At 43.1% G+C, this 23463-nt stretch overlaps 1 protein-coding gene across 1 annotated transcript in view; it reads right to left on the reverse strand.

Annotated features, from left to right (window-relative positions):
• The window catches only part of LOC117382804 (myosin-9-like), a 64123-nt gene that overhangs the window by 17584 nt on the left and 23076 nt on the right, over window positions 1-23463 (reverse strand). The window contains exons 13-30 of the mRNA XM_033980071.2: window positions 17553-17629; window positions 16613-16807; window positions 12780-12953; window positions 11787-11960; window positions 11576-11690; window positions 10507-10697; window positions 10300-10421; window positions 9531-9600; window positions 9148-9308; window positions 8972-9080; window positions 8557-8688; window positions 7650-7856; window positions 6880-7017; window positions 6676-6799; window positions 5416-5587; window positions 4002-4214; window positions 2838-2982; window positions 1029-1235 (exon numbers count right to left, since the gene is read on the reverse strand). Of these exons, the coding sequence (XP_033835962.1) occupies window positions 1029-1235; window positions 2838-2982; window positions 4002-4214; window positions 5416-5587; window positions 6676-6799; window positions 6880-7017; window positions 7650-7856; window positions 8557-8688; window positions 8972-9080; window positions 9148-9308; window positions 9531-9600; window positions 10300-10421; window positions 10507-10697; window positions 11576-11690; window positions 11787-11960; window positions 12780-12953; window positions 16613-16807; window positions 17553-17629 (2726 nt within the window). The remainder of the gene's footprint in view (window positions 1-1028; window positions 1236-2837; window positions 2983-4001; window positions 4215-5415; window positions 5588-6675; window positions 6800-6879; window positions 7018-7649; window positions 7857-8556; window positions 8689-8971; window positions 9081-9147; window positions 9309-9530; window positions 9601-10299; window positions 10422-10506; window positions 10698-11575; window positions 11691-11786; window positions 11961-12779; window positions 12954-16612; window positions 16808-17552; window positions 17630-23463) is intronic.

Raw genomic sequence — 23463 nt, forward strand, 5'->3', positions numbered from 1 at the left:
GGCACAGCAGGAATGCTTCTCTCATTCCTTTTTTCTCTCACTGGCCCAGGACCCTGTCAGGCCGGTTTCTCAGAGTGTGGAGGAGATTATCTGTCAACACTCTCACTCCACCTCTGCTCAGGTGCGGGCCATTTCCCTTGAACAGGTCCTCTCGTTTCCAGAACAGATCATAGTTCTCAATGTAGTGCAGTCCTCTGGCTGCACATTCATTGAACAGCCATGTGTTCAGCTGAAGCAGCCGGGTAAATTTGTTCATCTTCCTTCTGGTATGCTAGGAAGAGGTCCACTGATGAAAGTCTTAACCTCCATTTTATCAAGCTCCTCAAATAATATAATGAAATTCTTTTTTAAGATTTCAGTCTCATTCATTCTGGTGTCAATTGCACCCACGTGCACAATCAGCTGTTTAGCTCCTTGATATGTTGACAAAACTTTTGGCAAAGTAGCAGTTTTTTCAGCCTCTTCTTTGAAAGTAACTGTAGGCTGCTTACCACTGGAAGTCACAGGGAGCGTCTGGTGAAGTCCTTTTTCAGATTCTAAAACAAATATCCATGCTTGTAGCTCAATAATTTGTTGTTGATAGTTCCGACAGCGTTCGCAGAAAGAATTCCTTTGTTTTCTTCCCCCAGACATGTCGCTGGCTCATCAGAAATTTGGTTAAAAATGTTTTAAAAGTGTCGGTTTACTTAAAAGACGATCACTAACTAAACAAATCTTCCAGCACTGGAAGAGGTAAAATGATTTAAAAAGTAAGTTAAGAAGGAAGCAGCAGGAGCAAGCAAGGTTTGTGTCTGCACTCTTCAGAAGCAGGAAGCAGCACTACTGCTTTATGACATCACAAGGTGGAACAGAGTATTTTGATATTTGGAGATGTAGACTAATAATAAAGTTTTACACAAACATGTGTGAATGAAACAAAACACAACTCCAGGATTGTTTTTGAAGAGGGAACAGCATTAGAACATAACTGACACAAAATGGACTTCTGTAATGTTTAATATTTGACCTTTGACCTCTTCCTTCCATACCTGCATTTTGCCCATCTTGTCAGACATGTCATGCCTCTGTTTCTCGCTTTCTCCAAATTTGACCTGCAGTTCCTGGACCTGGGCTTCGGCCTTTTTACGGCGGTGCTCTGAGTCTCCTTTACTTTGTGTCAGGTTTTTCAGCTCGATCTGTATCTCGTTCCACTCACTCTCCAGCGCCTGCTTGGACTTCTCCACAGACACTTTGTTCTGTAGAAGCAAATACCACACATTAGTGTTCACACAAAGATTACATAGAAAATATGGACTTTAGTAGGACTGAACCTGGATCCAAACTGGACTAAACTCAGAGGTGGAAAATACACAGCTACTTTTACTTAAATACACTGCTTGGCCAAAAAAAAGTCACACTCCTAATATTTGGTTGTTCCGCCTTTAGTTTTGATTACAGCACGTATTCGCTGTGGCATTGTTCGATAAGCTTCTACAGTGTCACAAGATTTATTTCCATCCAGTGTTACATACATTTTTCACCAAGATCTTGCACTGATGATGGTAGAGTCTGACCGCTGCACCAACATCTTGCCCTGATATTCAGGTAGTCAGCTGACCTCTTTCTTTGAGCACAGACTGTTGCTGAACCTAGACCTGACTCATACCTATAGGCTCATACCTACTTGCTTAGTTAAATCCAGGTTTTTGGCCGGGGAGTGTAGGTAAAGCAAAGCAAGTTTATCTGTAAAGCACAATCGGTCCACAAAGTAATTCAAAGTGCTTTACATAATAACAAAGACCTTAAAATCACGATACAACACATCAGAACATAGATAATCATCATAAAAGTAACATTAAAAGAGAAGAGGCAGAATAAAACCCTTTCAGTCATATGCACAGCTAAACAGAACAGTTTGAGCCTGGATTTACACATTGTCAAAATAGAGGCCTGTCTCACATCTTCAGGAAGACTGTTCCAAATAATATGCCCAAAACTCAAACTCTGGTTTAGTCCTGGTTCAGTCCTGAATCAGTCCTGATTTAGTCCCGGTTTAGACCCGGATTAGACCCGGTTTAGTCCCGGTTTAGTCCTCAGATTATGAGATGGTTCATGTGGCTCTAACATGTGGAACATGTACTGGTCTATGGAGAGACTTTTACAAGCAGAGTTGCTTTCAAGTCTATTCTCTGAGCCAAAGGATCCAGTGCAGACACCTAAGTACAGGACACATGTGTGAAGTACTTCCTGGTTCTAGACCTTAGCACAGGACCCATGTGTGAAGTACTTCCTGGTTCTAGTCAGGACTCGAGCAACAGTGTTCTGGATGTACTGCAGCTGTCTTAAGGCTCGTTTGTAGAGGCCAGTGATCAGGACGTTACAGTAGTCTAACCTACTGGAGACAAATGCATGGATAAGTCTCTCTAAGTCTGGCTTTGACAGTATACCTTTGATTTTTGCAGTGTTTTTTAAGAGTAACTGACAAGTGATAGTTTATATTGACAATACTGTGGAACTGGCTTCACTCCTTTAGACTTCAGTACCATTTATTTTAAAATAAAATTAATATTAAGTGTACAATTTTTCACTACTGTACCATCCTTACTAAACCTAGGATAAAACCAGGACCTTAAAGTTTATAATGGTGTAACTTGTTCCAAACTTTTGAATACAATTTTCCCTAGTGTGATGTCAGTGTTGATAAGCTATTGATATGTGATATGTAATTTTCAACATTTTTCACTTTTCTTCAGAAATTGCTTCATGATGTAAAGCTACAGCTACAACAGGTTTTATCCCACCAAATGCTTTAAACATGAGAGAGTGGTTACACTTTAAAGTAAACTCTTAAATGTTACCCTTTTGGCCTGCTCCAGCTGCTCATTCAGCTCCTCAAACGCCTGGTTGTGTTTCTGTCTCATCTCAGACATCTGCTGTTCATGAAACTTAGCCTCTTCGTCTAGAGTCTTCTTCAGCTGAGCCACTTCAGTCTCACGTTTGGATCTACAGACACACATGGGACTATATGTAAGATAACTGATGCTGGCAGATAACTGATACTGGTTAATTAGTACTACAGTGTTTTCACTGTAAAAACACATAATGCACATGCACATAATAATCTTTAATGTTTGTGTAAATGTAGGAAACAATGTACTGGAAATGGTGACATTCTATATTAAAAGAAAAATATTAATCTGTCACTGGACGTTGTGGGGGATTTTTTAGAGTGAAGAAATTTTGCTGCTCATCCAAGCCGCTCCGTCAGTTCTGGTCTGAAGTTAACAGATTTAGATCACACCTGGACGACTGCAGTCGGACAGTAGGAGTAGCTAAATCTGGAAAAAATCATCTTTTCGGTTTGTAAGATTAATAATTTTCTACATGGTCCCTGACAAAGAATAAACTAAACTGTTTCAGTCATACTACTCTTTTTTACTCTCGTCGTTTACTCTCAGTTCAGAGTAAAAATAGGAATGTACAAAGTACATTAGTAGTTAGTACAAATTTTAAATATCTGTACTTTACTTAAGAAAATCGTAAAATAGATACTTTTTACTTTTACTTGAATACATTTGAGAGCAGTATCTGTACTTTCTACTCCACTACATTTTTTAACTGGTCTGAAAAATGTAAAAAGTAGAAAAGTGAGAGCTGTGGAAAAGGCTGAGGGTTTATTTTTAACACGTTCATAATTTGAACAAAACAAAAATAAACAAATTAAAAAAACAAAAAAACTGATTCAGTTGTTTCTGTTGAACAAAATTCAGCTTAAATCTTAATCAAAATCACCACATTTGAAGCTTTATAAGACGCAAAACCTGCAAGAAATACTTTTTGTTTTTTTCTTTAAGTACATTTTTAAACCAGTACTTTAATACTTTTACTACTAAGTAGATTTTTGCATGTGATACTTCTACTTCTATTTTTTATCTATATTTTTACTTAAGTAACAGAGCTAAGCACTTCTTCCACCACTGCTGTACCTTGAGCTGTATCTCAAAATGACGACGCTCTTTCACCTGAGTTCTTGTTGAGCAGCGGTGGAGTCCAGTGTGTCTTCCAGTTCAGTCTTCAGAGCCTCCAGTTCCTCTCCCAGGTCTCTGCGCTGTTTCTCAGCCTTGGAGCGAGCCTGTCTCTCCAGCTCCATGTCCTCCTGTAACTCGGAGATCTGCGCCTCCAGCTCACGGATCTTCTTCTGGGCTACGTTCTTGGCTGCGGCCTCCTCCTCGATCCTGAAAACAAACTCATTATTGTATAGATCAGTTGGTTGGAGTGTTTGTCCACTGATCCAAAGGTTCAGTTTGAATCCCAACTCTCGACATAAAAAACAAAAAAAACAGCATTGGAGTTAGATCCAGTGACCTGCAGGTTGGCAGTGCGATTCACGCTCCCACAGAGGACAGGTGTTGTGGTGTTCTTGGGCAAGACATTTAACCCACCTCTCTCCCAGTGTCTGTGTACTGTGAACGTGTGTGTGCATGGGTGAGTGGCTCCTTAATGTGAAACACTTTGAACCTGGAGGGTGGAAATGGAATTGCTATAATTATTGCTATTAAAGGGCCCATATTACTCTATTTTCTTATCAATGTTATAATGTTTCCTCATCACAACAACATCACCTCATTATAAAAGTAACACTAAAAGAGAAGAGGCAGAATTAAAACCCTTTCAGTCACATGCACAGCTGAACAGAACTGTTTGAGCCTGGATTTAAAGTAGAGGCCTGTCTCAGATCTTCAGGAACACTGTTCCAGGTTTTAGCTGCACAAAACTCACACCCTGATTCACTGTGTTTAGTCCTGGTTTAGTCCTGGTTTACTCTTGTTTTTTAGGCCTGGTTCAGTCCTGGTTAAATCCTGGTTTAGTCCTCAGAGTGTGAGATGGTTCATATGGCTCTAACACGTGGGAGATGTACTAAATGTTCTAAACAATCAGCATCGGCCATGAAAAAACAGTCGAACTTTACGCACAATAAATATTGAACCTGAAAATGTAATGTTTCATCCATCCTGTGTGGAATGATGGATATAGTGATTATTGTGGCAGGCTTAGTAATGAGATTAAATATGCAATGCAGTGAATGCTAACTAAAATATTACTACAGTTTAGGCAGTTTCGGTGTCATGATTCTCATGGCTGATTTTTTAACTATTATTCATAACATTAAAATTATAATTATTCACGTCCAGAACATTTTAAAATTTTATCATAGTTCTGATATAAGTTCCAACTTTAAACAGCTGTTATGCTGTACTTTGTTTTAAGTGAAAACAACAGTGATCCAGACAAGAACTTCAGGGAGAAGTAGTTCTTTATTCTGCTCATTCTGGAGATATATAAATGCCATTCTCAGGTGATTCTCAGATTTAAATAAAAAATTTCATGAATAAACCATATTCCTGTTTATGGTTCCATCCCTGCTCCAGTTTTTACCTGGCCAATGCCGCCAGAAGCTCCTCCTCCTTCTTGGCGAGCTGATCCCGGAGCTCGGCAATCTGGGCCTGGAGGTCGGCGATCTGGTCATGGAGTTCTGACGAGTCTCCCTCCAACTTACGACGATTCTTCTCCAACTCCTGACGCTGTTTCTCCTCCTTCCTCAGCCGATCTGATAAAAACAGATGGGTTATAATTAGGGAGGCACCAATACAATACTGGTATCCGTTCAGTTGATATCGGGTCAGTCGATATCTCATTTTGATCTATACACTGCCGAAATAAGATGATTTTACTGGTCAATGTTGGTCCAAAACACATCCCATGACTGAAGCTGTTCTGTAGTTACTTTTTATGATAAACAATACCCAAATGTGTTTTGTAACTGTTATTTTAACCAGACGGCATTTGTGTTTTCTACAAAATAAAATATATTTCCAGTCACTGCCCTGGTATCGGTTGATATCGGGGATCGGCAAAGTATAAACATCGGTATCAGAACAGAAAAAGCAAAGGTTTGGACATGCTCTCTCATTCAGTGTTTTTTTTTTCTTTATTTTTACTGCTACTTTATTTTTACTACTATAATTTAAATACACATAGAAGACATCAAATATATGAAGTAAGAAATATGGAATTAGGTAGCAAAGAAAAAAGTTTGTGTAAATATTTTATTTTCAAACCATAGACTGTATATATAAATGGACATAGCTAACCTGCTAGCCGCCGCATTACAAACAGGAAGTGATCACGGACTGGCTACAATCAACTTTCGATTGAAAAACTGTGTCCCCTCTCTGTAACTGCTGCTGTCAGACTTGTCATTTTGGTCTTAAAATTTTCATATTAACCCGCTCTACATGATCCTGGAGTTTTTATTTTGCCATTTTTGTCGCTGAATGAAAATCTGAACGTTAATAACAGACCAATCAGGCACTTTCTTTCACCGAGGTCGCTCTCGCCAGCGTTAGTAAACAGATTTGATTGACAGGGTTAATAAGCACCGGCACCCTACTAAACCAGCATTGCAGCTTCAGACTGGCTCTTTGGTTGGAATTCCAAATATGGAACTTGGCTTCAAATTTGCTGCTTTAACTGCTAGCCTCGATGAGCTTCATTTGACTGGAGCTGAACAATGTGGGTGATGTTTTCTATATGTATATAAAATGTAGAAAGTAGTAAAGATAAAAAAAAAATGCTGAATGAGAGAGCGTGTCCAAAATTCTGATAATTAATGTAGAGAATAAATAAAGCTCATACCCTCCAGCTCTGTGATCATTGCCTCATGTTTGTTCTTGAGTTTTTGTAAACTTTTAGATTTTTCTTCCTCTTCGGCCAAGTTTGTGGTAAACTCCGAAATGCGCTCCTCCAACTGTTTCTTCTCCTAAGGTTTCAAAGAGGATTGTGTTATTTGACAAAACAGAAAGGACAGCTCTATCCAAAAGACATGAACCTGAACGAGACCTTGGAGAGCTTGTTGTTCTGGTCATCAAGCACCATCACGTCCTCCTCCATCTTCTTCAGTTTTGCATCTGTCGTCATCTTCTCCATCTGAAGCTTCTGCCTCACAGCCTCCTCTTCATCCAACTGCTGCTCCAGCTCCTGTAAACGACACAGTTTAAGAATACATGCATTCTGTGATCACGTCCCGTGTAACCAGTGTTGGAAAGTAGCTGAATACATGTAGTGGAAATAGGTGTTCTGAATTCTAACTTTAAGTAACTGTACATTTACTTTTTCATTTGGAGTCAAAAAAGCAAGGTGGGAAGCAAGGAAGGAAGTAAGGATGTAAGGAAGCGAAGGAAGCAAGCAGGGAAAGAAGCCAGAAAGAAAGGAAGCGAAGGAAGGAAGGAAGAGAGAAAGCAAGGAAGGAAAGAAGGAAGAAAGGAAGAGAGCAAGGAAGGAAGAAAGGAAGCAAGGAAGGAAAAAAGGAAGGAAGAAAGAAGGAAGAGAGCACGGAAGGAAGGAAATAAAAAAGGAAGCAAGCAAAGGAAGGAAGCAAGAAAGGAAGGAAGGAAGAAGGAGGAATGTAGAAATAAAGGAAGAGAGCAAGGAAGGAAGCAAGGAACAAAGAAAGCAGAGAAGGAAGCAACCAAGGAGGCAAAGAAGGAAGCAAGAAAATAAGAATAGGAAGGAAGCAAGCAACGACAGGAAGCAAGGAAGGAAGTAAGGCAGCCAACCAAAGATGGCTGACACTGTTGTCAGACAGCTCTGGTTTGTCAGACTCCACTGACGTTGATGTTCTGCTGCATTTTCTTCCTCTCCGTGTTCAGCTGGGTGACCCTCTCCTCCTCCTCCTCCAGACGGGACTCCAGGTCGTGCAGTATCTCCTCCAGCTCCTGTTTCCTGTTAGCCAGTCGAGCCCTCATCTCCTCGGCCTCCGCACACAGCTCCGTCTCAGCCTGGAGCTGCTCCTGAAGGGCCAACTTCTCCGTACTCAGCTGTAAGAAGAAGTAACGGTTTATATACAAGGCCTTAGCAACGCTGTCAATCAAACCTGTTGCTAACGCTAGCCGGAGCGACCTCGGAGAGGGCGCTTGATTTGGCTAATTTAATGTCTTATCTTCATTAACGACACAACAGTGAAATAGAAACACCAGGATCATGTAGTGGCTACAGAGAGAGGGGAGAGTCACAAGTTTCAATAGAAAGCGAATAGAAGTCAATGGAGCTCATGCTCACTTCCTATTTGGAACGTGGCAGCTAGCAGGTTAGCTATGTCCTTTTATATATACAGTGTATGATGGACACACACATACACCAGTGTACACAGAAGCTGGGGCGAGGTGGATTAAGTGGGTCAGTGGATGTGACCGCTCTACCTATGATGTTTGTGTCAAGAATGGGATTTGAACTGTCAACCTCTATTTATTTATTTATTTGACTGGGACAATGCATGTTAATGAACAGACATGATTCAACATGAATGTAAACATACCAGATTATAGCCAAAGGCTAATTTCCATCTGTTGTCCCAGCTCTGGCTACAGTCCTGCATATTCAGAGGTAATTTTTGGGTTGTTTTTTTTTTTTTTTTTGCATTGCATTGGATTATCTTGTTTTTAGTCTGCATTGTCCCTTTAATAAATCAATTCAAATACATGTCAAGTCCAAAGCTAACTTGGGGGAGTGGGGTCATACCTGCTTCTGCTTTGCCTCCAGCTCCTCCACCAACTGCTCCGTTTGGAGCTGCTTCTCTTTTATTTTAGCCAGCTCCTCTTCTTTGGCCACCATCTCCTCCTCCTGTCGGCTCACCTGAAGCAACGGCTTCACCTGTGTAAAAATACATCGTAGATATTAGTAAAAGCTGAAAGTTAAATCTGTCAACTGGACAAAACGTAGGAGTGAAGACATTTTCCTGTTCATCCAAGCCACTTCTTCAGTTCTGGTCAGATTACTGCTAGACACTGCCTTATATCTGTCTGAAAGGAGGCACTAACTACACTGAAAACACCGATGGTAAGCATTAGGAGAATCATGGGTATATTCACACTGTTAAAACTGCTTATGCACACCGCTAACACAGCTAATGCTGCTCATACTGATCATGTTCTACCTTTGTGAACAGCCTCCACCACTGCCAGTTCCTGAGTTTGAGATAGGCAGCACAGTTTCTTTGGATCACTTTCATGGCTGTGAGCTGCTGTTGTCTTTTGGCAAATGCTCTAAAATGAAATAAGAACAATGATTATAATGATGAAGATGATCTAAGTCCAGTTTGGTGTGACATACTTGCGAGCCACATATCCTCTGCACCAGGCCTGAAAACTGATGATGACATCAGTGATCTTCAGGTCCCTCTCCTCCTCCAGGTGGGCCAGGACTCCCGCTCGGAAAAAGACTTTACTTTGACCAATGCGGTACAAGTTTGGGTCCAGTTCTAAGGCTTTGATCTACGAGGAGAGGAGGTCACATGAGTCACATTTTTATACAGTGCTTTTCCACCTTCAAGACACTCAAAGCGCTTTACAACAAGGAACCATTCACACACACATTCATACACCAGTGTACGCAGACACTGTCACTGCTTTTACACCCAGAGAAGATATTACTGATCTTGAAAATCAAACTACTTGATTCATAACTAAAATATTATGAATATAGACTGTACACACCATCAGGACACAAGCCTGTTTCCCGTCCATGAATCCCTTTGGAATGGCATTAGGAGTGAGGATTTCATATCTGAAACACACACAGGCAGGAACAGATTCTTCAGATTAGCTCAGAACAAAATGAAGGCAGTAGACCTGTCACAACAATCACTATATCAACTTTTTCAATACATTTTTGGCGGGGACTTCTCCTTTGTACCAGCAGGAACAACTGTTTGGTTTTTTTTTTCTGTTTTATGATGAGATTACAGCTTTAGAGAACTGAATCATGAACTTGACTCATTAGCAAAAGAAAAATATAAAATTTGTCAACTGGGCAAAACTCTGTAGGAGGGAAGATGTTTGGCTACTCATCCAAGCCGCTTCTTCAGTACTGCTGGACACTGCCTTATATCTGTCTGAAGGGAGGAGCTAACTATGCTGAAACTGTAAACAGCTATTGTTTACAGTTTCTGTTTGTAGGCTAGGTCTCTTGTGCTACCTTAAGCGTGCACTGTGCCTGAGTCCTACTTAGCGTAGTCATTCAAGCCCTTAATGAGTGATTTCACACCTATTAGCATCCTGACTAGCCCTATTGTTTTCTATGATTATTTATACATACAAAATAACTACTTTAAGTGTTGCATTCTGATATTTATTTATTGGATTTTTCCTGTTTATGGGTTGGCTTCAATATTACCACCTATATGTACCTCAGTAATATATTGCACTTCAAAATTTCTTCTCACAACAGGTCTAGAAAGCAGCATTTTCTGTTTTCCTTCATTACCTCTGTCTGAACTCCTGGAAGACAACGCGATTGGGGAAGCCCTGTCTGCAGATCCGGATGCCCTCCAGGACTCCATTACAGCGCAGTTGGTCCAGAACCAGGTGAGGGTCCAGTTTACCGGCCTGAGCACCAACACACGTGAGTCACTGTTCAAAGTCCAAGGGTTTAACAAAAGTTTCAGTCTCTATATTTGTTTGGAAAGGTTACTTTTTTCTCATGGTTGGGGATGATGCAGCGGACGAAGTTGGGGTTGGTGTTCCTCAGTGTTGCCATGAGGTTACTCAGCTGCTCCTTGTACAGCTGGCCCACTGTGCGGAACATGCCTTTGCGGGTTTTGAACGCGCCATGCATCGAATCAGACATCCCTGCAACCTTATCCAGGCCCACGATACGGTCCACTGTGAGCGGGAGAGAAAATATGAAAACTACTACTACTACTACTACTACTACCACAACCACTCCACCACCACGAATATTACCACCACTACTACCAACACTACTAATACCACTACCTCCACCACTACTATGATCAATACTACCACCACCATCTACTGCTACTAAAAACAGCAATATTGTCACCACCACTACTAGTACCACCACCAACAATAATATATCTTATTTAGCGCTTCTCTGGACACTCGCACTTTACAAACATAAAATAAAATCAAAATCATTTTTAATAAATGAATCATGCCTGAATTAGAACATTGCAATAGGCTCTCTGTACAGCAGCACACGCTAGCTAGCTCACTGTGTCTCAAAGCTAACAGTAACTTTTCTTAAAATCTGAAAAAAAAACATTAAATAACAACATTATTTTTATTTGTAGAACACTTCAGTTTGTGGTGTTGTTTTAATATTCATTATAACTCAAAATTAGCATTAGCATTGAGACACAAAAAGCTCTCTAAACACAGACATGTCCTTGGGTGAAGTTCGTCGGGTGACGTTCGTCGTGTATTTGTGTTTGACATGTCAGTGACATCCACCCTCAGCTCCCTGTCCACTGTATAACCCTAACCCCCTAACCTCTGACCCCTGACCACTAACCCACCTGCAGCTCACTGTCTACTATCTGATCCTAGCCCCCCAACCTCTGACCCCTGACCCCTGACCCCTAACCCACCCGCAGCTCCCTGTCCACTGTCTGATCTTAAATTATTAATGACTTGGGTGGCTCAGCAAAAACCTCACAGAGATAAAACTGGACAGGAAGTAGTGACGCTAACAGTGAGGTTGAGGGTGCTGTTGTGCACAGAGCCTATTGAACTCTTACCATCTCTCCACAGATCAGATGTGAATTTGTCAGTGGACTGGTTTAGTAAAGTGGCCACACACTCATTCAATGGATCCATGTTTTTCATCAGCCACTCGTCCGCCTTATAGTCAACCTGCAGCACAAAACGCTCAGGATCAGAGAAGGTTCACGTTCTGTGGAAATAGTTTTAGTTCTCATGTTTTCTAGGGAAGTTCACAAAGACCATAACCTTTCCGGCATAGTGTATGATGCAGAAGTCGGATTCATCTTTGAGTTTCTTGGGTTTCTGAAACTTGGGGTGTGTTCCCTGCTCTTGCACCAACTTCTCCACAAAGGTCTTGTCTGTGGCTTTGGGGAACCAGCACTCCTCGTCGAGCAGAGCCAAAATGCCCGGGGGCCCAGCCTTCAGATACAGAGCAGCACAGGTCAATGTCAGACACCTACTCATTATCACACATACTGACACAACGCGTCGAAACCTGCACTCACACCTGCTTTCTCCAGAACTCTTACACAACACAAGTCTCCTGACGCCCAAATAAGGACAAATGCAGACTGTTTGAGAGTGTGAGTGAGCATGAGTGAGTGAGCGTGAGTGAGTTTGTGTGTGACTGCGTGTGTGACTGCGTGTCTTTTAGCGTGTGTTTTAGCGTGTTTTAGCGTGTGTGTAATGTGCACGTGTATGTGTGTTAGCATGTGAGTCTTCTAGCGTGCAAGTGTTTTAGTGTGAGTGTGTTTTAACATCTGAGTGTGTTTTAGTGTCTATGTTTTAGCGTGTGTGTGTGTGTGTGTGTAATGTGCATATGTGTGCGTTTTAGCGTGTCAGTGTTTTAGCATGTGTGTGTTTTAGCCTGAGTGTTTTAGCGTGTGTTTTAGCATGTGTGTGTTTTAGCATGTGTGTGTTTTAGCGTGTGTTTTAGCATGTGTGTGTTTTAGCGTGTATTTTAGCAGGTGTTTGTTTTAGCATGTATGTTTAGTGCATGAGTGTGTTGGCGTGAATGTGTTTTAGCGCGAGTGTGTTGGCACGAGTGTGTTGGCGCGAGTGTGTTTTAGCGCAAGTGTGTTAGCATGTGTTAGCGTGTGTTAGAGCATGACTGTGTTAGCGTGTGAGTGTTTGAGCACGTGCGTGTGTTAGCGCGTGAGTGTTTTAGCATGAGTGTTCGAAAGTTTGATTTGATGATGTGTTCCGTGTGTGAGCGTAAAAAGACAGACTACAGATTACCGGTTTCTCGATGAGGTCAATGCAGGGCTGGAGGTCGAGTCCGAAGTCGATGAAGTTCCACTGGATGCCCTCCCGCTGGTACTCTTCCTGCTCCAGCACAAACATGGTGTGGTTGAACAGCTGCTGGAGCTTCTCATTGGTGTAGTTGATGCACAGCTGCTCGAACGAGTTCAACTGACGACGAACAGCAAAAGGGTTAGTTCAATTATTCAAACATCTGGACACACCCTCTCATTCTATGCTTTTTTCTCTTTATTTTTACTACTTTGTACATTTTATACACACTGAAGACATCAAATATATGAAATAAGATATATGGAATAATGTAGTACAGTTGTCCCTCGCTATATCGCGGTTCACCTTTTGCGGTTTCGCTGTTTCATGGATTTTTTTGGTGCAATTTTGCATGCTTTTTTACAGCGTATGAATGCGCATTGTGTTCTGCGTCCTGACTGGCAAAGGGACTGTAGACCATTCTCAGTCTCCTCCGTGCCGTGTCTCCTGTACAGCACAGAATGTGTTCAGCCAAACTTACGTAAATGTTCAATCGACCGACAGAGAAACTTGGTGGAGGATGTGGGCATTATCAACAATTGACTGAATTGTATTTTTTTTCTTTCTTAAAGGGTTTTCACTGAAGGTGTCAGGTGATGGCACATATGTGCCATCACCTGACACCATCAACGGCCTGAAGTGACAATCTCATAGAGTCTCTATATTGACTGACATTCTCCAAAGTAGTGGTTGACCCAAATAAAAGGTAAGCAGAAACCTCTTGTACTGAAATATGGAATTCTGTATATTGGATTCTTTTTTGTTAAATTTAAATTTTAACTTTGCCAGAATTTATGCCAATGTATGAATAATGGAATAATGATTTTAATGTTCATGTGCACAAAGTAAAGACGTTTTGAGAAATAAAAGTGCTAAAGGTACCAGAATATAAAGGCACCGGGTGCCACGGTAACAAGTATTTACAAAGAAGAAATACTGAGGTAACTAAGTACAGGCCAAGCAAAGCCCACAGTGTGTGTGGTTTATTCTTAATTGTTTATTGAGTCTAGAATACATGCTGTGCGTTACATATTCTTAAAGGCACTGAGCGCCAAGGCAACAAGTATTTATACAGAATAAACACTGAGGTAACTAAGTATGGGCCAAGCAAAGCCCACAGTGTGCGCATTTTATTCTTAACTGTTGATATTCTTAACTAGTTGTTGAGTATGAAGTGCATGCTGTGTGACACATATTCTTAAAGCGACATTGGTTTGTAGTGTATGATAGATGCTTTTAGAGGTACTGTGTGATAAAATCTTAAAGCGACAGTAGCTTGCAGTGTGTCCTGGATGCTTTTAAAGGTGCTGTATGATAAACATTCTTAAAGCTACATTAATCCGTAGTGTGTGCTAGATACCTTTAAAGGTGCTGTGTGTGTTTTTCATTGTAGATTACGTGCTGCACGATATATACTCATATACTCTTAAAGTGACAGTTCAAATTTCAAAATTAATATTCATACGGTAAAAATTTTAATACATTCCCCCTATACATACATAAGTACATAAACCTTTTTTTTTTTTCTTACAAATTTTAACATAAAACACTAAAATTGATTATATGAAATGGCACAACAATTTACCAAAATGACTGAGCTCCTAGGATGAACCAGATCCTAAACTAGCTAAAGCTAACATCACACTGATTAAAACACTGTTAAGTAAATATATTGCAAAAAGGTTAGTTATTGAGGTAAAGATGCGCTTGACCCAACCAATGCCCAATGGGAAAAAATCATGAGCTACCAGCAGTCTGGACTGTCCGTGGAAAGATGTTGAATGAAGATAAAATTAAACAACTCCAAGACAGTACAGGCTACACAAAAAAACAGAAAAATGGGCTAAGGAGCTCCTAGTCCAGAAGCATGAACAAGCACTGGCCTATGTACTGGTCTTAAAACCCAAACAAAAGGCAGGAAGAGTGGTAGCATTCCAGAAAAAATACCTGCCAAAGGAGAAGCTGAAACAAAAGAAGAAATAACTACGAGTACTGGTATTTACCCCGTGCTTAAGAGGTACACAAGAAACAATGGCAATGGGCAGAAACGTTATCCCTACAACACTAGAAGCAGCACCAGCTGGACCCAAAATTTGGAAAGTGCTGATGAAGGGGAGGAAAAGGAAGATGCAAGGAAACGTGACAAAAGAAATTCAGTGAAAACTTATAGAAATTCATTTGATGATGGCATTTGTCACAGGGAGCGCACAAAGAGCCCCACCCAGAATCCCACCCAGAATCCCACCCAGACATACCTCGACTACGAACTGATTGGTTGATGACTCCACAAGCACCCCCCCACCCCACCCCTCCCACCCCTGTAGAAATGATACAAGGAGTAACACACAAAGTGAAAAGAGGAGCCTTGTCCCTGGTCCCACTTGGATCCACACCTATAGATGAAAAACTTCAATCTAGACAAACCAGACATCAGAATCTCAAGACAAACCAGTGACAAAACAAGTAACTGGCAGCTCCACTGACCCAGACGAACCTAAGAAAACTGCCAAAACAATACTGAAGCCACTGGATAAAAGCATGCTACATGTCCTGGAACAAAGAGCTACACCATGAACATTGCCGCCATCAGGAGCTAAAACCAAAAGAACCACAGCCAATCATGGGCTCATTCACCTCCATAGTGGACATTCAGAGCGTATAAGACACATTCATAAATAGACGAATGACTCCCCTCCATGGAAGATGACAAGAACCACCAACTGACATGCTGGACTGGGGCTCAGGAGAAACGTCAGGAGCAGCCCACATTGCACCACTGACAGTAATAGCCACTGTACGCCACTGTACCTTGATGATGAGCCACCCACGCATCACCCAGAGTGGACTGCTGAAGTACACAGGAGGAGAAACCCTCCTGTGTAAACATACGTGGAGCAATACAACAAAAGCTTCATGCACCAGTTCAATGTAACACAGGCCTGGTCACATTCAGGCTTTACCTGTCAGAAGAACTGAAAAACCGCTTCCCAACTTCCCGTGATGTGATAGAAGATTTGAAAGCACCCACCACAGTCTACTGGACACAAGTCCTAACTGATCCAGAGGCAGGAAATGCAGCCTCCCATCTATGGCAAACATACAAGACATGGGCAAAATCAATCTATCCTTTGAGAAATCACATCTGGATGACACACCCAAATGACGTAGGACAGACTAAACACGTGGTTCGTGTTGAGTTACCTACAGACCGTCCTATTTACCACCCTCGGTATCCACTTAAATTAGAACAAATGGCAGGAACACAAGAGACAATTGATGGACTCCTGATGGCTGGAGTAATTCATGAAACACACTCTGAATATAACATGCCACTGTTCCCCGTGAAGAATACTGACCTTGTGAATTGGCGCCTAGTGCAAGATTTCAGACCCATAAATGAAGTCACAGCAGGAGGATCACACCCGATACCAGATCCATACATTGCTCCCAACAATCTGTTGCCTCAACATCAGTTCTATACTGATACTGACTAGTTCTAGACCTGGCAAATGCCTTTCTCACCATCAACATTGCTCCAGAATCACAAAAATGGTTTGCATTTACCGTCAATGGGAAACAATACACCTATGTTCGGATGCCACAAGGATGGAAACATTCTCCAGAACGATTCCCAAGCCTCTGCGCCTGTTCTTCTTAAAACAGAACAGAAACCGACAAGCTCTACTAAATATTTTTGACAAAGCAAAGGATGGCTACTTTGAGGATTTGAATATAAGCTATAAAAATGGCGTTACGCAGTATTAACACACTAATTTTACCTCAAAGATCTCGAATCCGGCGATGTCCAGGATGCCGATGAAGGACGCTCCTTGCCGTTTGGTTTTGTCCAGGGCTTTGTTGATCCTCATCACTAACCACCGAAACATCCTCTCGTACGACGCTTTAGCCAGAGCCGCCACTGCAAACTCTGCCTGCTCCTGAGTCTGGGCCTTCTGCACGTAGTCTCTGCCAACCTGAGCAAAAGTATAGGATGCACAAACGTTGTCATGGTAACGCAAAAGCAAGTCATACGGAAAGTAAATATGTTATGATGTCAGCGGTGAAAGAAGTACTCAGGTTTGTTCCTTAAGTGAAACTACAGATGCCGGAGCAAAGAAATACTCAGGTAAAAGTAAAAGTATCGCATGAAAAAAATGTACTTAAATAAAAGTATTAAAAAATGTACTTAAGAGTAAAATGTACTTAAGAGTAAAAAGTAAAAGTATTCTGTACAGGTTTTGAAATCTCAAAGTTTAAAATGTAGTGATTTTGATAAAGATTTGTGCAATAGAAACTCAATTTTGTTACTTTATGGGTACTGGAACAAACAATACTCAAGTAAAAGTAAAAGTATCACAGGAAAAAATCTACTCAAGTAAAAGTATTAAAGTACCCCTTTAAAAATGTACTGAAACAACAAAATCAATCGTTTTATACTAGCTGTTTTTCTTTGGATATTTTTGTTTTGCTCAGACTATGAACATATAAAAAAAAAACAATCCTCTGTTCTGCAGGTCTCACACAATAAAAAATACTACTTAAGTAAAGTGTTAAAGTAGCTGTTTAAAAATGTACTTGAAGAGTAGTGAAGTATCCACTTTAAAGTGTACTTAAGTTTAGTACAAATACCCAAAATGTTTACTTAAGTACAGTATTTTTCTACTTTCTCTTCATTACGTTGCACCTCTGTATAAAAATATCAATGATGCTCGGTCAGACCTTGATCCGTGGAGAAAGAATTGCTCGAGTGAAGTCGGTCACATTAATGCCCAGCAGATGGCACACTTTCTGAGCAGCTGCAGAGAAACACAGAAGTAAAAATAAAGGAGTTAAAACACAGGGGTAAAAACACTTTTGAGCCAAAGGTTTATGTTGTAATGTACAACTGCTGATTAAACGTCTGTACAGGCCCTCTCATTCTGTTCTTTTCCTTAATTTTTACTACTTTCTTTTGTCATTGAAGTTTTTTATTAATTTTCATTATAAGAACAAAAAAACACACAAAACACAAACAAAACATATGACAACTGATGACATTAGTCAAGCAGTCTATTACTTCTGTTCAGCAGAACTATTACTCCCCACAAATGACAAAAAGTGAATCCATATCCTGTTTGTTTTGTCCAGGGCGTTGTGCACTTTAGAGATCAGTCTTTCAAATGCAGCAGTCTCTGTCATCAGTCTAAACCAGTCCTCAACCTGTGGCCTGTGGGGACTTTTCCAGACCCACAATAAAACCCGGCCCCGCCAGCCTATACATGTCCATTGTGAATCTAGGGTGCAAAAGAGACTTATCTCTCAGAAGACACATCTGTGGTGATGCTGAGATAGATTGGCCAATCCACTTTTCCAGGTTTTTAATAACATCAGTCCAGAATAGAAACACCATGGGACATTCTCAGAAGGCATGAAGATATGTACCACTATCGGTTTTACATTTCCAGCAGTTATTGTTCTGCAATAAGCCCATTTTGTGTAGCTTTAATGGAATTAAAATAAAAATCAATGAATAATTTTAAAATGAATAAGCTTACTTCTAGCATCTCCTCTAGCCCAGCCTACATTTGAAACAATCCCATCCCACACATCACATATCTTAATATTTAAATCTTTCTGCCAACTTAATCTCAAGCCCTCACATATTGCACCCTGGTTATTTAGACGCATCTTATACAGTAGCTTGTAAAAGTATTCATCCCCCTGGAACTTTTTCAAATATTGTTACATCACAACCACAAATTTAAATACATTTTCGTGGCATTTTATGTGAATGAGCAACACATAATGGCACACAAGTGTGAAGTGGAAGGAAATATTTTACAAGATTTCCAAATAAAAATAAATAAATAAAAATCTTAAAAGTGCAGCATGTAAAAAATTTTCATCCCCCTTTTCCTTGAATGCAACCAACTGCTTTTAGAAGTTGCCTGATGATTTTGGAAAGATTGAATGTTGACCTAATGACTGAAAAGAGTTCACCTGTGTGTAATCTTGTCTCAGTATAAATGCAGCTGTGCTGTGAAGGCCACAGAAGTTTGTTAAGAGAGTGTTGGAGAGCAAAATATAGTCAAAGGAGCACACCAAACAGTCAGAGAAAAAGTTGTGGTGAAGTTTAATCACCTTGGATCTAAAAAGGAAATGGAAAGAGTACGGCACAACTGCAAACATACCCAGACATGGCCGTCCATCAAAACTTACAGAACGAACAAGAAGAGCACTCATCAGGGATGCCAGGAGGCTCATGGTGACTCTGGAAGAACTGCAGAGATCCACAGCTCAAGTGGGGGAGACAACTATTAGTTGTGCACTACACAAAAACATAAAGCCAAAGCGACAATGGGATGGCTTAAATTAAAACATATTCACGTGTTAGAATGGCCAAGTCAAAGTCTGGACCTAAATCAAATTGGGAATTTATGGCAAGATCTGAAAGCTGCAGTTCACAAATGGGCTCCATCAAATCTGACAGAGCTTGAACTGTTTTGCCAGGAAGAATGGGCAAAAATTTCAGTCTGTAGGACCTTCAGCCCGAAGGAACGACGTGGGGCCGTCCTCCCGTGGACCCACCACCTGTGGGAGGAGCCATGCGGGGCGGGTGCAAAGAGATCCGGGCGGCAGTCGAGGCGGGGACCTCGACGACCGGATCTCCGGACATGGAGACTAGCTCTGGGGACGTGGAACGTCACCTCGCTGGGGGGAAAGGAGCCTGAGCTTGTGCAGGAGGTTGAGCGTTACCGGCTAGATATAGTCGGCCTCACCTCCACGCACAGCTCAGCCTCTGGAACCCAACTTCTTGAGAGGGGTTGGACTCTCCATTTCTCTGGCGTTGCCCGCGGGGAGCGGCGGCAAGCTGGTGTGGGCTTGCTCATTGCCCCACAGCTCAGCCGCTGCGTGTTGGGGTTCACTCTGGTGAACGAGAGGGTCGCGTCCCTGCGCCTTCGGGTCGGGGACAGGTCTCTCACTGTTGTGTCGGCCTACGGGCCAAACAGCAGTGCAGAGTACCCGGCCTTCTTGGAGTCCCTGGGAGGGGTACTAGACAGTGCACCAACCGGGGACTCCGTTGTTCTCCTGGGGGACTTCAACGCCCATGTGGGTAACGACAGTGACACTTGGAGGGGCGTGATTGGGAGGAACGGCCTCCCCGATCTGAACCCGAGCGGTGTTTTGTTATTGGACTTCTGTGCTAGTCACAGCTTGTCCATAACAAACACCATGTTCGAGCACAAGGGTGTCCATCGGTGCACATGGCACCAGGACACTCTAGGTCGGAGGTCGATGATCGACTTTGTTGTCGTGTCATCTGACCTCCGACCGCGTGTCTTGGACACTCGGGTGAAGAGAGGGGCTGAGCTGTCAACTGATCACCACCTGGTGGTGAGTTGGATCCGCTGGCGGAGGAGGAAGCCGGACAGACCTGGCAGACCCAAGCGCATTGTGAGGGTCTGCTGGGAACGTCTGGCGGAGCCCTCTGTCAGGGGGGTCTTCAACTCCCACCTCCGGGAGAGCTTCTCCCTGATTCCGGGGGAGGTTGGAGACATGGACTCCGAGTGGGCCATGTTCTCCGCCTCTATTGTCGATGCGGCTGCTCGTAGCTGTGGTCGTAAGGTCTGTGGTGCTTGTCGCGGCGGCAATCCCCGAACCCGGTGGTGGACACCGGAAGTAAGGGATGCCGTCAAGCTGAAGAAGGAGTCCTATCGAGCCTTGTTGGCTCGTGGGACTCCTGAGGCAGCTGATGAGTACCGGCGGGCCAAGCGTGCCGCGGCTTGGGCGGTCACAGAGGCAAAAACTCGGGGTTGGGAGGAGTTCGGAGAGGCCATGGAGAAGGACTATCGGACGGCCTCAAAGAGATTCTGGCAAACCGTCCGACGCCTCAGGAGGGGGAAGCAGTGCTTCACCAACACTGTTTACAGTGCGGGTGGAGAGCTGCTGACCTCGACTGGGGATGTTGTCGGGCGGTGGAAGGAATACTTTGAGGATCTCCTCAATCCCACTGTCACGTCTTCCGAGGAGGAAGCAGAAACTGGGGACCCAGAGGCGGGCTCGTCCATCACCCTGGCTGAAGTCACTGAGGTGGTTGGCAAGCTCCTCGGTGGCAAGGCTCCGGGGGTGGACGAGATCCGTCCTGAGTACCTCAAGTCTCTGGATGTTGTGGGGCTGTCTTGGCTGACACGTCTCTGCAACATCGCGTGGCGGTCGGGGACAGTACCTGTGGAATGGCAGACCGGGGTGGTGGTCCCTCTGTATAAGAAGGGGGACCGGAGGGTGTGTTCCAATTACAGGGGAATCACACTCCTCAGCCTTCCTGGTAAGGTCTATTCCAGGGTACTGGAGAGGAGAATCCGACCGATAGTCGAACCTCGGATTCAGGAGGAGCAGTGTGGTTTTCGTCCTGGTCGTGGAACACTGGACCAGCTCTATACTCTTCATCGGGTCCTCGAGGGCTCATGGGAGTATGCCCAACCAGTCCACATGTGTTTTGTGGATCTGGAGAAGGCATTCGACCGTGTCCCTCGTGGTGCCCTTTGGGGGGTGCTCTGGGAGTATGGGGTCCGGGGCTCTTTGCTAAGGGCTGTCCGGTCCCTGTATGACCGGAGCAGGAGCTGTGTTCGCATTGCCGGCAGTAAGTCAGACCTGTTCCCGGTGCATGTTGGACTCCGCCAGGGCTGCCCTTTGTCACCGGTTCTGTTCATTATATTTATGGACAGAATTTCTAGGCGCAGCCAGGGGCCGGAGGGGGCCTGGTTTGGGAACCACAGGATTTCATCTCTACTGTTTGCGGATGATGTTGTTCTGATGGCTTCTTCGAGCCAGGACCTGCAGCAGGCACTGGGGCGGTTTGCAGCCGAGTGTGAAGTGGCTGGGATGAGAATCAGCTCCTCCAAATCCGAGGCCATGGTTCTCGACCGGAAAAAGGTGGTTTGCTCTCTCCGGGTGGGTGGTGAGTCTCTGCCCCAAGTGGAGGAGTTCAAGTATCTCGGGGTCTTGTTCACGAGTGAGGGAAGGATGAAGCGGGAGATTGACAGGCGGATCGGTGCAGCGTCTGCAGTGATGCGGTCGCTGTATCGGTCCGTTGTGGTAAAGAAGGAGCTGAGCCGGAAGGCGAAGCTCTCGATTTACCGGTCAATCTACGTTCCTACCCTCACCTATGGTCATGAGCTCTGGGTAATGACCGAAAGGACAAGATCGCGGATACAAGCGGCTGAAATGGGCTTCCTCCGCAGAGTGGCCGGGCGCACCCTTAGGGATAGGGTGAGGAGCTCGGTCACACGGGAGGAGCTCGGAGTAGAGCCGCTGCTCCTACACGTTGAGAGGAACCAGTTGAGGTGGCTCGGGCATCTGCTCAGGATGCCTCCTGGACGCCTCCCTAGGGAGGTGTTCTGGGCATGTCCCACCGGGAGGAGGCCCCGGGGAAGACCCAGGACACGCTGGAGGGACTATGTCTCTCGGCTGGCCTGGGAACGCCTTGGGGTCCCACCGGAGGAGCTGGAGGACGTGTCCGGGGTGAGGGAAGTCTGGGAGTCCCTGCTTAGACTGCTGCCCCCGCGACCCAGCTCCGGATAAGCGGAAGAAAATGGATGGATGGATGGATGGGTCTACAAAGCTGGTGGAGACATACTCCAAAACTTGCAGCTCTAATTGAAGTAAAAGGCGGTTCCACCAAGTATTGACTTAGAGGGGCTGAGCACTTTTGCACGCTGCACTTAGTTTTAGTTTGTTTTTTGTTTTTTATCTGGAAATGATGTATAATTTTCTTTCTACTTCACACTTATGTGCCATTTTGTGTTACTTATTCACATAAAATGCAAATTCAAAAATATTTAAATTTGTGGTTGTGACTTGACAAAATTTGAAAAAGTTCAAGGGGGATGAATACTTTTGCAAGCCACTGTAATACAATGATGCAGTTTCCATATTCACCGGCAGATTCAGCCTGATCAGTAGAGCACTCTCATTCTGTAAATGGCTCAAGCTAAAGACAGAAGTCACACTGCTTCCCCTTTGTCCATCAATTTAAATGCATCTTTTAACATGCCAAATGACAAAAAATTGCCATCTCTGTATAGATGCTCTATCTTTTGAACTCCTTGTATCAAACATTTTCGCCACAAAAAGGGAGATTTGGATATGCCTATTGCTGGGTTATTTCAAACTGAGGAGTAGTATTGTTTATATGGACACATTTCCAATCTCTGATGTGCCCTGATCCATGCCCACTGAGAGTGCAGTACGATCAGGTTTTGCTATAATTCACTTTTAAAATTGTATGAAAGCAGTTGGATGATATTAAATTGAGCCACCATTTCAACTCTAACCTGGCTTATCTGTTTCCTGATTTTTCCAATGTTTGGATAATTTGTTAATTTCAAAAGCGATATTATATAATTCCATATCTGGGAGTGCCAGCCCTCCCGTGTTCCTCAATGCCAAAAGATTTTTTACACAAATTCTCAGCTTCTTGCCATTCCAAAGAAATGTTTTAATTAATGTATTATATTGTTTATAAAAAACATTACTAATAGTTATGGGTATCATCATTGAAATGTAAGTGGACTGTGGGGCAACCAGCATCTTAATAGTACTGACTTTACCCCACAGGGTAAGGTTCAGTAGCTTCCACTTATCTATATTA

Source organism: Periophthalmus magnuspinnatus, chromosome 1 (genome assembly GCF_009829125.3).
Source record: "Periophthalmus magnuspinnatus isolate fPerMag1 chromosome 1, fPerMag1.2.pri, whole genome shotgun sequence".
In the NCBI taxonomy this organism is placed as follows: Eukaryota; Metazoa; Chordata; class Actinopteri; order Gobiiformes; family Gobiidae; genus Periophthalmus; species Periophthalmus magnuspinnatus.